General features: G+C 39.4%; 1 protein-coding gene across 2 annotated transcripts in view; it reads right to left on the bottom strand.

Moving 5' to 3' along the window:
- The window catches only part of EFHB (EF-hand domain family member B), a 67,802-nt gene that overhangs the window by 6,786 nt on the left and 45,257 nt on the right, over window positions 1–15,759 (bottom strand). For both annotated transcript variants that reach the window (XM_058443426.1, XM_032162321.2), the window contains 4 exons: window positions 12,884–12,967; window positions 12,242–12,309; window positions 10,143–10,297; window positions 2,038–2,245 (listed from right to left, as the gene is read on the bottom strand). In XM_058443426.1, coding sequence (XP_058299409.1) covers window positions 2,038–2,245; window positions 10,143–10,297; window positions 12,242–12,309; window positions 12,884–12,967 — 515 coding nt within the window. The remainder of the gene's footprint in view (window positions 1–2,037; window positions 2,246–10,142; window positions 10,298–12,241; window positions 12,310–12,883; window positions 12,968–15,759) is intronic.

Genomic DNA, 15,759 nt, shown 5'->3' with positions numbered 1-15,759 from the left:
AAAAAAAAAAAAAAAAAAAAAAAAAGTTGAACCTCTAATAATTAAGATACAAAAATTAAGGTAGGCTGGATTCAGTGGCTCATGCCTGTAATCCCAGCATATTGGGAGGCTGAAGAGGGAGGATCCCTTAAGCCAGGAGTTCACAACCAGCCTGGGCAACACAGCCACTCAAGAGTCTGAGGCAGATGAATCACTTGAGCCCAGGAGTTCAAGGCTGCAGTGAGCTATGATTGCACCACTGCACTCCAGCCTGGGCAAACACAGTGAGACACTGTCTAAAAAAAAAAAAAAAAAAAAAAAAAGGCAAGGCAAATGGGGTATTATTATAAATCAACTAAAGAATTACAAACCAACTAAGAATGTAAGAATTTTTGTTTGAAATAACACTCAATGGAAGTGAGATTGGAGTAAAACCTCACAGACTTAGCTGATAAAATTGCAAATCAGTAAAATCATTTAGAAAAGCAAAATGAAAATAGAGCTACTTGAGACAATAACATTCACAAGAAATAAGAAATAAAAAGCTTTTTGAGATATGATCATTATAGCATTATGCATATTACTTTTAAAATATCTAGAAACAGCCTAAATTTCATAGAGTGAAGAAATGGTTTAGTAAATCATAATATATCAGCATGAGGGAACTGAAATGCAGTTCATAGAAACCAAAAAAGCACTTCTTCATTCCTTAGAAATATGAAAGCTGGCTGGGCATGTTGGCTCTTGTCAGTCACCCTAGCACTTTGGGAGGCCAAGACAGGAGGATCATTTGAGGCCAGGAGTTCGAGACCAGCCTTGGCAACATGGTGAAACCCTGTCTCTGCTAAAAATACAAAAAACTAGCCAGGCATGGTGGCACACACCTGCCGTAATCCCAGCTACTCTGGAGGCTGAGGCACGAGAATCACTTGAACCCGGGAGGTAGAGATTGCAGTGAGCCAAGATCACACCACTGCACTCCAGCCTGGGCAACAGAGCAAGACCCTATCAAAAAAATAAAAAGGAAGAAGAAGAAGAGAAATGTGAAAGTTAAATTTTAAAAAGCCTTATATAGTATGTTCAGTGTTATTTTAGACATGCTTAAAATATATACATATACACATATGTATATATGTATATCTATATATGTAATGATACAGAAAGATAAAACGTAGGCCAGAGGTATCCAACCATTTGGCTTCCCTGGGCCTCACTGGAAGAAGAAGACTTATCTTGGGCCACACATAAAGTACACTAAGGACAGCTGATGAGCTTAAAAACAAAATATCACAAAATAATCTCATAGCATTTTAAGAAAGTTTACAAATTTGTGTTGGGCAGCATTCAAAGCTGTCTTGAACCAAGGGTTGGACAAGCTTGATGTAAACATTATAATATTTGAATCAAAAGTAAAGATTATGCTGTTTTTCCTTTTTATACAGAATTTTTAAAATCTAATTTTATGTCAAATTGTATGTTTCCTGGGAAAAGGAACTAACTACTCAGATAATCGTTTTTAAACAGGTTTCTGAGAAACTGTCTTTTATATTTTGAGCTTCAGTGTAAGTTTTGTGCTTTTAATTTTTTGAATTAAATAATACATGGTTCCAAACTCAAAAGATACAAAAACATAGATTAAAAAGTGAGTCTCATTGCCACCCTGTCCCTCAGCCATCCAACTGCCTCTTCCTGGAAATAATAAATGTTATTGATTCTTTCCTACACTACCACAGATATTCTATGCATAAACAAGCAAATAAACACTATGTATATATGTATATTTTTATTTTTCATATAATATTAAAGTTGAATATAGCCGAGCTCTTAGAAAAATTAAAATACAGAAGGTCATTTAAGAATTCAGCAAATGGCTAAGCATGCTGGCTCACACCAATAATCCCAGCACTTTGGGAGGCCAAAGCAAGAGAATCCCTTGAACCCAGGAGTTTGAGACTGCTTGGGCAACATAGTGAGACCTTGTCTGTATTAAAAATAATAATAATACATTTTAAATTTTTTTTGAAAAAATAATTCATCAAACCTTCAAAAATTAAATACCTTTAATAATGACCCTCTCTTCATACTCTTTAAGAAGCATTTTGTCTTTCCAGTTAAGAAAATTTGCGAATTCCAGATAGTTAATGAGGCCATCATTATCCACATCACAGCAGTCAAATAGCTGGTCCAGGAGCTTGTCATCTAAACTCAAGTTGGCCTGGTCACAAGCTTCCTGCAGCTCGGCTTTATCTATCATCCCATCTCCCTTCTGTTATACAGGAAGCAAAAGAACATAAAATGGGAGTTGTCTTCAAGAGCAGAGTAGGCAACATTATTTAGTTTAAGAAAAAAGAAATAGCTTCATCACATAAATTCAAATTTGTCTCAATTTTCACAGAAGAGGAGTCAAATATACTGTTTAGACCGTGGTAGAGCAGTATTACCATGATATGGGCTTGACATTTCATATGACCAATGGGTGTGTACTTTTGATAGCTCTCTACAATTTTTTACCCTTACAAAGTTTTTAATACCTTCTGTGTTTTAACCTGGCAATAAATGGCCCTTCATTTCATTGCTTGTTATTGAGGAGAAATTGGGGAGATAGTTGCAGGACAAGTTGATGGAGGTGGGTTCAAAGACAGTGGTCTGGTTTTCATAACAGTCTTATGGGCAAGAGGGAAATGCTACCAATCTGATGGTCAGCCCCATTGTAACAAGTAACACTAAGATTCATCCTCGTAAGTAGGGGGAGGAGGGTGGAGGGAAAAAGTCTCACCTCCTTTCAGACAGCAGTTAAAGACAGAAGTACCTCCACTGAGTATGAACAGAGGGAAATGTCTACGGGCTCTCAGCAGAAACTGGCTGAGTCACTTGGGAGATGAAGGGGCAGAGCACACAATGTTTGTTAAGGAAGAATGTCAACAGGTGGGACATCTTAGCACTCAGCCCCTCCTGCAGCCTATCAAGCCAACCTTAAATCCATTCAGAGATGATGGCAAAGGTCCCAGTTTTCTTGTTTGTTTGTTTCTGCAGTGGATTCTGCCTGCTATAAGGGAGATTTGGCCCCCTTGGAGAGACTTCCCTGACAGGAAATAACTCCCAAGAGGAATCATAAATGAGTCACTGCATAGTATTTAACCTCTTACTGCCCAGGACTGGATTTACAATGCTGATGAAGGCAATCCCCTGGAGAATGAAAAACTGACTCAATGAATTATAAATTCTTGCAGTCAGACCCACAGCCCTGGAAACTTCCCTACTTAACCCTTGTGTTCAAACAGAATGAGAACTTAAAACATATGATCTTGACAATAGAGTTGCAAATGCCCTGGATTAAAGCAGACTCCTTTACAAAAGTCTCTACTACAGGCCAGGCATGGTGGCTCACGCCTGTAATCCCAGCACTTTGGGAGCCTGACCAACATGGAGAAACCCTATCTCTACTGAAAATACAAAATTAGCCGGGCGTGGTGGCACATGCCTGTAATCCCAGCTACTCGGGAGGCTGAGGCAGGAGAATCGCTTGAATCCAGGAGGTAGAGGTTGCAGTGAACCGAGATTGCGCCATTGCACTCCAGACTGGGCCACAAGAGCAAAATTCCATCTCAAAAACAAACAAACAAACAAAAGTCTCTACTACAACCAAAAATGCAAACCCACACTCATCCCTGGCTGAAAAGCAATGTGGGATGTGGCTGTTGAATCAACGGAGCCCCAAAACTGAAACAGATGCTGTCAATGATAAATTACCGCCTAATACGCAGGGCTTTGTGTGCACTGAAAACACTGGTGGTTTGTTTCATGGAGCTACCATACCACCACCATGCCACTCAAAATCAAAGTGAGTATTTCTTACTTACTAGTGCAAAGCCATTCTCTCCCTCTGTACCCTTAATCTCTCCCTCCCCCAAGCCCTAGATCTCATCTGCTTTAGGGAGAAAGATGAGTAGAAGTAGGACCAAGGGCTCCACGTCTTCAAGAGGGATGCATCTGTTCAGTGGGGTGAGATTCTCACATTTTTATGGTTTGGATACAGTTCCCAAAGTCATCATCATAGTCAGTCCTCGGAGAGGATGGTAGGGAAGGATGTCCGAATTCAGTTAATGGGGTTTGGGCAGAGTTCGCAGAGAAGAATTAAACATAACCATGTATTATTGCTATGGTTTCCAAGGCTGAATGTTTAATTGGTATTGATGCTTTCCATGTCTGTATAGTGAATGTTCATATGTGACAGAGGGGATTATCCTGATCAAGAAGAGCCATGTGTAGACAATTGTTAGTACCTTTGGGACCCCACAACCCTAATGACTCCTTTGAGTTACAAGTCTATAACTGGTGGTTTTGCCAATTAGAGCCTCTGGAAAAGAAAGGCAACCTTCACTTGGAGGTGCACGGTGAAGTTTAGGACTCATTGCCTCCCTAACATAATTACCAGGTAGACCTCTTTTGAAAAGCAGCTATTAGCCTGTCACTGAGCTCCTCTGGAAACTGAACACTAGACCCATGGAGGCCTTCTGACTCTCCAGCTGATAATCATTTTGAGGTGGGCCAACTTGGACTCAATCATTAACAAAAATGAAAAAGAAGCAAACAAGCCTCATATGTCAAATGGAAATGGCATATTCAAGAATGCAGCCAGCCCAACTCCAGTAACATCTCAGCTTTATGTGTAAAAGAGTAGCAATATTTTTGTTGTTGTTATTGTTGCTGCTGCTGCTGCTGCTGAGACAGGCTGTCAATCTGTTGTCCAGGCTGGAGTGCAGTGGCACGATCATAGTTCACTGCAGCCTCAAACTCCTGGGCTCAGGTGATCCTCCTGCCTCAGCCTACTGAGTAGCTGGCACTACCACTCCTGGCTAATTATTTTTGTTTACTTGTAGAGATGGGGTCTGACTATGTTACCCAGGCTGGTTTCAAACTCCCGGCCTCAAACTATCCTCCTGCCTCAGCCTCCCAAAATGCTAGAATTGTAGGTGTGAGCCACCACACTCAGCTGAGAAGTGATCCTTTAGAAAAAAAAATTTATTCACCACTCTGTCACCCGAAGCAAAGCCACGGGCTCAAGAAAACCCTCAATTCACAGAACCTCCTCTAAATGCCTGGGCCTGTTTCACTTACAGTTTGGCTGAGCTGAAACCTGGTGGTCTTCACTGAGCTAAACTAAAGGCCATTCTCATGGCTCTGGCCAATACTGCCCTTGATAAACCTGTTATATTTTTACTGACTCTTGGGCTGTTGACTGTGGCCTACCTGTTTGGTTTGCCACTTGGAAAACAACAGAATAGCAGATTAAAGACACCCCTTTAAGGGACTGCAAACTATAGGACAAAATTATGGCTACTGATTGAACTATCTGGGTAGTTCATGTAGATACTCACCATAAGCATGGGAATGATTGGAATCAAGCTGGTGATCAAGCCTCAATCATTCAGATTGCCAACATTGCTGCCTGTACATACGTGTCAACACACCCCCATTACACACAGGGCACAAGGTAAAGGACTCCATATTTCTAATGCAGAAGCCACCACTACATGCCAAACTTGTGACTGCCAGAAGTTGACTCATTTGTCTCACGGTGAGAGAGGACACGTCACACATAGGGATCTCCCTCATACTCCTGACAGACTGACTACAATGAACCTCTGACCCCTCCCTCCTCAGAGCTATCGGTGGTGCCACACCAATATTGACACTTATTCAAGTTATGGAATTGCCATTCCAGTCCAATCAAATGGCTCTAGTCCCAACAGTAGGACCCATAAAGTTAAGTTAATCTGGGTTATGCGTTTTGCTTTCCGGAACATATTCAGTCTGTCAGTGGGGTGCACCCTAAAGCACAAAAGCTATTCAACAATGAGCTATTAGTCAAGGTATTCAATGAAGCTTTCTTACTCCCTACCACCCATTGTCATATGGTATTACTGAGCATTGGAATGGCCTTCTCAAAAACTGTCTACCTCTCTCACCAGCTCTTGGCACCCACACCTTAGTAAAGCTGTTTGGTCACTCAATGCAGCTGTCCCCAGAAAGGACTCATTCTATCTCAGCTGCTTCCTGAATAATAATCAGAATAAAAGGGGCAGGGGTTATAAAGACTTATTTTGAAAACTGGTGTTACTTCCATGACCATTCCTGGACATGGTGCATCTTTTCTCCCCCCAACAGCAATCCTGGGTCAGTAGGGTTGGTCTGCCCTTTTGGTAGCAACCAGGCATAAAAAGGATTCTAGGACGTTCAAATTTAATTCTATTTCAGCCTCTTGATTTTCTTGTTGGGTTTACATAATCCTTGATCATAATGATAATAACTACTTGGTTGAGTATACCTCTCAAAAATCAGTGTGAGAGCTGGGAGCAGTAGCTCACATCTGTAATCCCAGCAACATGGGAGGCTGAGGCAGGAGGATCACTTGAGGTTCAGAGTTGAAGGCTGCAGTGAGCTATGATGGTGCCACTGCACTCCAATCTGGGCAACAGAGTGAGACTCTCATCTATAAAATAAAATAAAATAATAAAATAAAATCAGTATGTTCCATCTCAGTAGCTATAACTTCACCTTTTTCCCAATCATATTCTCTATTTTTTTTTTTTTTAGACGGAATCTCTCTTTGTTGCCCAGGCTGGAGTGCAGTGGTGTGATCTCAGCTCACTGCAACCTCTGCCTCCCAAGTTCAAGCAATCTCCTGCCTCAGCTTCCCAAGTAGCTGGGATTACAGGCATGTGCCACCATACTGGGCTAGTTTTTGTATTTTTAGTAGAGATGGAGTTTCACCATGTTGGTCAGGCTGGTCTCGAGCTCATGACCTTAGGTGATCGGCCTCCCAAAGTGTTCAGATTACAGGCATGAGCCACCATGCCCAGTCCATATTCTCTATTTTCACCCAGACCTTTTGTTTGGAAAGGTCAGGTATAAGAGGGACCAGGGATTTCTTAGAAAAGTTCCAGAGGTCTGTTTTATTCTCTTTTATGCCCCACCTTTCCAGACAAAAGTTCTAGGTGAAAATAGGAGGTAAATGGGAAAAAGGTGAAGTTATAGCTACTGGAATGGGATACCCTGATTTTGCGGCAATACAGGGAGAGCAGCAACTGAGCTCTTGGAGAGAGAACACTTTAGACCCAGGATGTTCAGGGGAGTGAGGGACATAATGATATTTTGTTTTTCAGCCCACTCCTGAAGACTGCATCATAAAGGAAAATGCCTTGGTGTAGCTCTCTCAAACTGTTGGTGACACCTTAGTTTTAACTGACTGCCAGGCAGTTCTGACCACAATTTGAATGACATCCACCTCAACTTTACCAAGAAATCTATTGGAAACAGCAGAGAACGACCCTAGTTACTGCACCTCCACATTGAACACCTTTGGGTACCTTCCCCGGCCCCATTTGCAGTCATTCCACAAGTTGAGCAAATACCATCAGCTGGTGGCATGGACAGACAGGAGGTTGGACTTACTGACCTCATGCAGCCCCTCCAAAAACAAGGACTATACACAATTACTGAACTTAACTGAGAGCCCTATAACCTAGCAGCAAAATTTATTTTAGGAAACTATTCTAGTTTTAAGTTAACAGTGTTTACATATTGACAACAAATGTGCTGCTTAAGTGAGCACAAATCTACACATGCTTATTTAGACAATTAATTAAAAGAGAAAATCATCAGCTGACTTGCATTGCTAAGAACATCTGTCATGAATTACATAGTCTATGATAGCTAGGAGCCAAAATCCCTGATTGCAACTCTGAGTTTATCATAGTACTTGGGCCTCACTCTACTTCAGTGTTGTGTTACATATGTTCAACAACTGGCTTTTTGGCAGTGTGGTGGGAAAAAAGCCCTGATTTGTAGCAGGTGCTGCTTTCCATGGTGTTCATACTCTTCTCATGGTAATTTCTAGCTACCACTGTGATGTCAACTGGCTTGTAAGCTTGCTGCAAATTTAACAGTATGCTCTCTCAAGCCAATTCTAGCACACTACTGCTACCCAATGTGTAACTCTTCCTCTAGATTTTCCATTCCCTAAATGGAATGTCTACACATTATCTGGAATAATGCTTGACGTACTATGATTACTCAATAAATAACAGAATTAATTTCATAAACCAAGAAGATTCATTTAGAAAATCATAGTTTATTTGCTCTGTTGTGTTTTGTTTTTCCATTAAATTAAATGTGGCATCCAATAATATAAGATTTAAATAATCAAAAATTAACCTACAGGTGTACTAGACCCACATCTTATTCCCCTCTCAGAAAAAAAGCTCCTTACGGACACTGAATGCTACATTGTGCATATTAAGTTAACTATTAAAAGGTATATCAAGGCCAGGCGCAGTGGCTCACGCCTGTAATCCCAACACTGGGAGGCCGAGGCGGGCAGATGACCTGAAGTCAGGAGTTCAAGACCAGCCTGGCCAACATGGTGAAACCCCGTCTCTACTAAAAGTACAAAAATTAGAGTGTGGTGGCAGGCGCCTGTAATCCCAGCTACTCGGGAGGCTGAGGCAGGAGAATCGCTTGAACCCACGAGGTGGAGGTTGCAGCGAGCCAAGATCACGCCATCGCACTCCAGCCTGGGGCACAAGAGCAAGACTTCGTCTCAAAAAATATATATATGTATAAATATATATATAGTTTATATATATAAATATATATGTTTATATATAAATATATATAGTTTATATATAAATATATGTTTATATATAAATATATATAGTTTATATATAAATATGTATATAGTTTATATATAAATATATATAGTTTATATAAAAATATATATGTTTATATCTATAAATATATATTATAAATTATATATATAATTTATGTTTATATCTATAAATACATATTATAAATAATATATATAATTTATATTTATATATAAACATATATTTATATATAAGCATATATATATATATATGGCATATCAGCATTAAATAATTCTCAGTAATTTTCTCCCTGCTTAATATATCATAAGGAATATGCCTGGTGGTTTACTTAGATAATCAACAGCTATTAAGATGATCATCTTTCCTTTAATTACATTTAAAATGAAGAATTCTTAAAAGCAGGGCACTACATATTGTGGTAGGTTCTCTTATTCATGTCACTACCATTATTTATTGAGTTGGCTCCAAGTTTCCTGGTAACCAAAGTAAAAAGGTGTGCATAATCAATACGAAATACATGCTACCCATGAGATAAAAACCAGTCATCAGATACTTAGATGAAGTGCAATTATTTCCTTTGTCAAGACTGAGTTTCTCATAAGGAAGATGCATCTGACAAAAATAAAAGCCTCATGGGCATACTAACAAAAAATATGCCACGTTTCAATGGCAGTTTCTTATAGTGCTCCTCAGCATAAGCTAAAGGCAGTGCAGCTTGGTAAAGGCAATTCTGTGACGGCCTAAAATGATGCGAGGTGATTATGTAGCCCTAGATTGATCTGATTTTTTTCAAAGAATAAAATTTAGAGTAGCTTGAACATTGAATGATCTTATACTCTCAAAACTAAAACCACACCCTGTTCCCCAGGGAAAAGACATTCTAAGCTTGACTTGGACCTAGAATGCAGGTACTCTGTGTACATATTCAGATTTAGGTGTAGATTGTCAAGTCTTCCCCAGGGATCCCCAGTGCTACCCACTGCCCCTTGCTCCCAGCACACTGCAGTTTAATAATCCGTAACAGTGGTTCTCAAACTTGAATGTGCATCAGAATCACTAGAGGGCTTGCAAAAATTGCTGGGTCCCACCCCGGAGTTCCTGACTCAGTATTTTCTGAAATGGGCCTTGTAATGTGCATTTCTAACAAGTTCCACGTGATGGTGATGGTGGTAGTGGAACCACACTTTGACAACCAATAATCTACAAAAGGGGTCAGCAAACGTCTTCTGTTAAGGGGCAAATAGTAAATATTTTAGGTTTTGAAGGCCATACAGTTTTTGTTGCTACTACCTAACTCTGCATTCACAGTGCAAAAGCAGCCACAGATAATACTGAAAACAACACAGGCATGGTTGTGTTCCAGTAAAACTTTACTTTCACAAACAGCGGACTGGATTTGGCCCACAGGCTATAGTTTGCTGACCCCTGATCAACACCAAACTGCTGGGATCTGTAAGCCCATGCATTACCAAAAAGCTCTCTCCCGTTACTGGCCTTGTCATAGTGCCTGAAGGCTGCCAGCAAAGTCTCAAACTTTTGGTAATTAACTTTCTTCAGGTGATGCCGAACTGCTGCAATCAGGGCTCGCCGTCTATCCTTGCCTCGAAGATATTCACCCGGAAGTCTATTATGGATGAGATCACCAACTCCTATTGAAGAGAGAAAAAAGTTTTTTACATAAATTTAAAGTCTTTCTAGATTATTTCTATCTTTTAAAAAAAGTGAGAGATCTAGCAACCTCTGTGAATGAAAGAAACATCTAACTCTGACATGATTATGCAGCATGTCAGAAAATCCTTATATACTCTAAGGAAAAGTACATATATTAATTGATAAAAATTAATATTCCTATTTTATGTTACCTCTCTGCTCAAGAAGAAAATCTAAAAAAATGAATTTTCTGTGGACATCACCAACCACACTCAACTGTCAAGTCTTTTCCTTAGACAGCGAAGTCCTTGCTGGACTACCTCTTGGCCATTTGTCTACAATGCTGAGGATCTGAAAGCTAGGGCTGATTCCGGGTGGGGAACACTCAGTGTGCCTTGGAACTGACTAAACTGGGAGAGCCTTGTAAAAATTAAACTCAAATTATCTACCCTCTCCTATGTGAGTTTCCAGTTGGCTGTCAGTCTGCATACCAAGTTCCCATTTCTCAGCCTTGCTTCCACTCATGCCACCACCAGCACTAGAGGCCTGCCTCCCTTCACAGGTCCATTAACTAAGAGTCCTGACCCCCACCCCAACTAGAGTTGACCATGCTGCTCCAGATTTGGCAGCTTGGTGGATATCGCCAGAGGAGACCTCCTGCCTCTGTTCATTTTCCCTGGCCTACACACATCTCCCATAAGCTGCCAGGACTCTCAGCTTTCTCTTACTTTTTTAATTCATCAATTCATGCTATAAATATTGATGAAAGATGTCCTATGTGCTGGACCCTGAGGATCCAACAGACAGCAAGAAGAGCACCCACCATCATGAAGCTTGCCCTCAAACAGGCAGAATTTACCATGATTACCTACTTCTTTTTCAAGCTAATTGATGATTTCCTAATCATCCCTTACCCTCTTCAAAAGATATTAAAGCCTCTACGATGGATAGGCATCCATCAAACATTAGTAGTTTGTGTAAAAACAGAACCCAAATACAATTTCCTAATGTAGTAATTAATGATGCTCCAAACCACTGTCTTGCATAAGCTCAATAAATATTTATTCTATCTGTCAATGAGTGGACTTTAGCCAAAACATTTTTCACAGTGGTTCCTAAACTTTAGTGTATATAAGAACCTACTGAATCAGAATATCTAGGGCATGGGTCCCAGGAATATGCAAATTTAATAAACTCCCTGGATGATTTTAATGCAGGTAGTCTACAGCCCATGTTTTGAAAACCACTGATATACAGCCCAATCCTGATAAGCTGTAGCACATTTTTCCCTTTAGATATCTGCTGTTTAGATTGTCTAGAAATAAAGACAAAATCCAAGTAAGTTTCTTCGGCTACTTTATGTATTGATTGATTGATCAACTGACTGGCTAGCTGGCTGCCTGGTAGGAAAAGAGTGGTTCTTAATTATGTGGTTGTAGAGTACAGTGCTTTCTCATATTTGAATGTGCTTAAAATTCACCCAGAAATATAGTTAAAATGCAGTTTCTGATTCAATAGTTCTGGGATGGGGCCTGAGATTCTGCATTTCTAAGAAGCTCCCAGGGGATGCCAATACTGGCAGTCTGCAGACCACACTTTGAGAAGTTAGGACTAGGACAATATCCGAATTCATTAAAAAGATGCCCCATTTCACTTTGGCTTGTTCAATATAGGCCATATTTATTTTTCCTAAATAAAATTCAAAGCCTTAACTACACTTACGGTACTCATTACAAAGGCTTCCAAATGTACCTATTTCAAACATAATATGAAAAAAATTTATTTCTGTGTTATATACTTTTCTCATTAATGTTAATGCAACATTTTAAGCCTTTAAAATTAGAAGCTTTGAAATAAGGAGATGGTGAGCTTAACTGCATAACTTTGCGGGGATTTTGTTGCTGTTTGCTTGGGGTTTTTGCGGAGAAAGTGTGTATATTTACCATATTCCTCAGGACGGAGACAGGCTCCAAATGTGTAGTCTGGGGGAACATTCATTGTTTCTGCAATGCTATCAAAGAAAACAAATCCTTAGTTAAAATACCCACCACATGGCATCCCTGGAATTTAAAAGATGTTTGCCATATGTTCTTACTAGCCCATATTTTATCTCATAACCAAACTATGAAGATCAAACAAAAGTTCTCCAATAGATCTTTTGTCTGATCTTACACTTGCATTAACAATGACTGAATGTTTTCACCCTTTTTCAGGAGCTCAGAATTACAAAGAAAAAACAGAACACATTCAAAGCAAAATTACCAAAGTATAAGTAGAGAGCAAGACAGACAGGAAAGACAAAGAAAAATGTAAACACAGTAAGTTAAATCTCTGATATCCAGGAAATAATGCTTTACACAAAATTATCCCTCTCTCTTCTCCAGTGCCCTCTGCATTTTGGTGAACTCACTGCTTTCCTGGAATCCCAAATTCTATAGATATTAACAGATTAACTGATTAACAATAAAATAATGATTTTCTTATTTAATAGATAGAATCTAATAGGCACACCAACAGTCACCACAAGAGTATTTTTTAAATTCTATGCAAAGAAACTATCAATTTGAAGTTAATCATTAACTTACGGATCTAAAACTCTTCCAAGTTTATGTTGAAACTTTTCTTTGAAATCATCCGCTCTTTTGGATACAAACTTAGCTCCTCTTTTCCTGCAAAATTAGAACATTATCAGGTATCTCTATTACCTAAAGTATTCTTGGCTGCCAAATATACATAAGGTGAAGAATACCATAGTATCACTAGGCCTTCAAGGAACAAATGTAGTTTCAAAAGAAACTCTCTGCTAAAAAGAAAGTTTTATGTGTTCTTTTTTTTTTCATTTACACTAAAATAAAATAAACTTTGATTAATAAATAAGGTAAGCAAACAATATTTTTAGTAAATAAAAACAAGGTGTTAATATCACTATTGTAAGCGTAGCTCCTGGCCGGGCACAGTGGCTCACTGCTGTAATCCCAACACTTTGGGAGGCTGAGGTGGGCAGATGGCTTGAGCTCAGGAGTTTGAGACTAGCCTGGGCAACGTGGCAAAACCCTGTCTCTTAAAAAAATACAAAAACTAGCTGGGCGTGGTGGCATGTACCTGTAGTCCCAGCTACTCGAGAGGCTGAGCTAGGAAGATCGCTTCAGCCTGGGAGGCTGAGGGTGCAGGGAGCTGAGATGACGCCACTGTACTCCAGCCTGAGTGACAGAGTGAGATCCTGTCTCAAAAAAATAAAGTAAGTGTAGTTCGTAAAATTGCTAGAAGAAAATTAAGCATCAGGCCAGGCACAGTGGTTCATGCCTGTAATCTCAATACTTTAGGAAGCTAAAGCTGGAGGATCAGTTGAGGCTTGGAATTTGAGAGGAGCCTGGGTAACATAGTGAGATCCCACCTCTATAAAAAATAAAAATAAAAATAAAAAAATTTAGCATCAAATAAATAAATAGCCAAAGGATATAAACAAATAACTCACATCTAGTAAGCAAATACATGGAGAATTTATAATACTCTCTAGTAATAAAATAAATGTAAAATAAAAGAATAGCAAAGTGCCACTTCTAGTAAACAAGCAAATATATATAAGCATATTGAGAGAGAGAGAATATCTAACTTTGGCAAAAAAGTATGGTAAAACATTTACAGATTGCTAGTGCAAATTCCTACAGTCCTTTTGAAAATAATTGGGCAATATGAATCAAAAAGCATAAAAACACTCATGCCCTTTTATCCACATCTGGGAACCAATAATAATGATATAATCCAGATAGCAATTAAATTGTAGAAAAGAGGCTGGGCACGGTGGCTCACACATGTAATCCCACCACTTCGGGAGGCTAAAGTGGGCAGATCACTTGAGGTCAGGAGTTCAAGACCAGTCTGACCAACATGGTGAAACCCCATCTCTACTAAAACTACAAAAATTAGCCAGGTGTGGTGGAACACACCTGTAATCCCAGGTACTTGGGAGGCTGAGGCAGGACAGTCACTTGAACCTGGGAGTCAGAGGCTGCAGTAAGCCAAGATCATGCCACAGCACCCCAGCCTGGGCAACAGAGTGAGCCTGTCTCAAAAAAAAAAAAAAAATGTAGAAAAGTTATATGTATAAAAAATGTTTGTAGCCTCACTGATGACAATGGAATAAAGAAAAGAATCAAAATGTTCAGTTGTGGAGGGTAATTAAATTCTATCACATTAATAAGAATACACTGCATGCATTTTCAATGCTGGCATATACAGCAATATATAATTATTTTATGTTAGGTGGAAAACAGGATATAAAATGGGATTGCACTCTGGTGAAAACTATGCAAAAATCTACATAGGAAGCCACACTAGGAAAAAATACATTAAAATGATAATAATGGCTGAATTAAAGTGAATAGGATTATGAGCGATTTTATTTTGCCAGTTTTCTGTAAAATAATTTTGTTAATTCTACTGTTGTGATTAAATGAATAAAATTTCTTTTGAAACCTGTAAAATTACAATGCTACTATTTAATAACATTAAAATTAATAAATTCTCTATTGCTTTGCTAAGACTAAAGACAATGAACATTACATTCTTAAACTCCATTTGCTTTTCAAAGTATCTCCTGTACTATTGAACTACTGAGCTGAATAAATTTCTGGAGAACAGTGACACTCTGTGGAGGAACAAAAGAAGAAATATAAGTAATTCATCTCGTTTCTTCATTTCCTTCCCATTTGTTGGCGGGTGGAAGACTGTAGGTGGAGTCAGAATAAATCAATGTAGTTTAGGGCTATAACTTGAAAAACAGAGTTAACAATCTAAAAATCAGCTCCAGGCCAGGCTCAGTGGCTCACACCTGTAATCCCAGCACTTTGGGAGGCCGAAGCAGGTGGATCACCCTGAGGTCAGGAGTTCGAGACCAGCCTGGCCAACATGGCAAAACCCCGTCTCTACTAAAAATACAAAAATTAGCCAGGCGTGGTGGTGGGCACCTGTAATCTCAGCTACTCGGGAGGCTGAGGCAGGAGAATCGCTTGAACCCAGGAGGCAGAGGTTGCAGTGAGCCAAGATCACACCACTGTACTCCAGCCTGGGCAACAGAGTGAAATTCCGTCTCCAAAAAAAAAAAAAAATCAGCTCCAAGGTACATAATTAGGAACATGCAGAGATGATAAGAAAAAGAACTGTAAGGCACACAGCCAACTCTTTTTAGTCAAGAACTGCCTGGAGTATGCTTCTGCAACAATCAGGAAGTATCTGTGGGCAACCATGTATGTCAGAATATCAGTAACTGCAACATCATTACACAACAATCGTGAGTTTCATTCACGAACCAACTCAGATAAAGCCCTTTGTGTGCCAGTGAATTCATTCATTCACATATGCACACAAACACATGCACTTGCACATGCATGCCTACCATCTGATGACTCAAACCAAAGTTTGATTTGACTTTGGTTTGATTATTCAAACCAAAGGTCATAAG

Source organism: Hylobates moloch, unplaced genomic scaffold (assembly GCF_009828535.3).
Source record: "Hylobates moloch isolate HMO894 unplaced genomic scaffold, HMol_V3 SCAFFOLD_8, whole genome shotgun sequence".
Classification (NCBI taxonomy): Eukaryota; Metazoa; Chordata; class Mammalia; order Primates; family Hylobatidae; genus Hylobates; species Hylobates moloch.
Note: the sequence above shows the minus strand (reverse complement) of the source record. Positions and strands in the feature narration are given on the sequence as shown.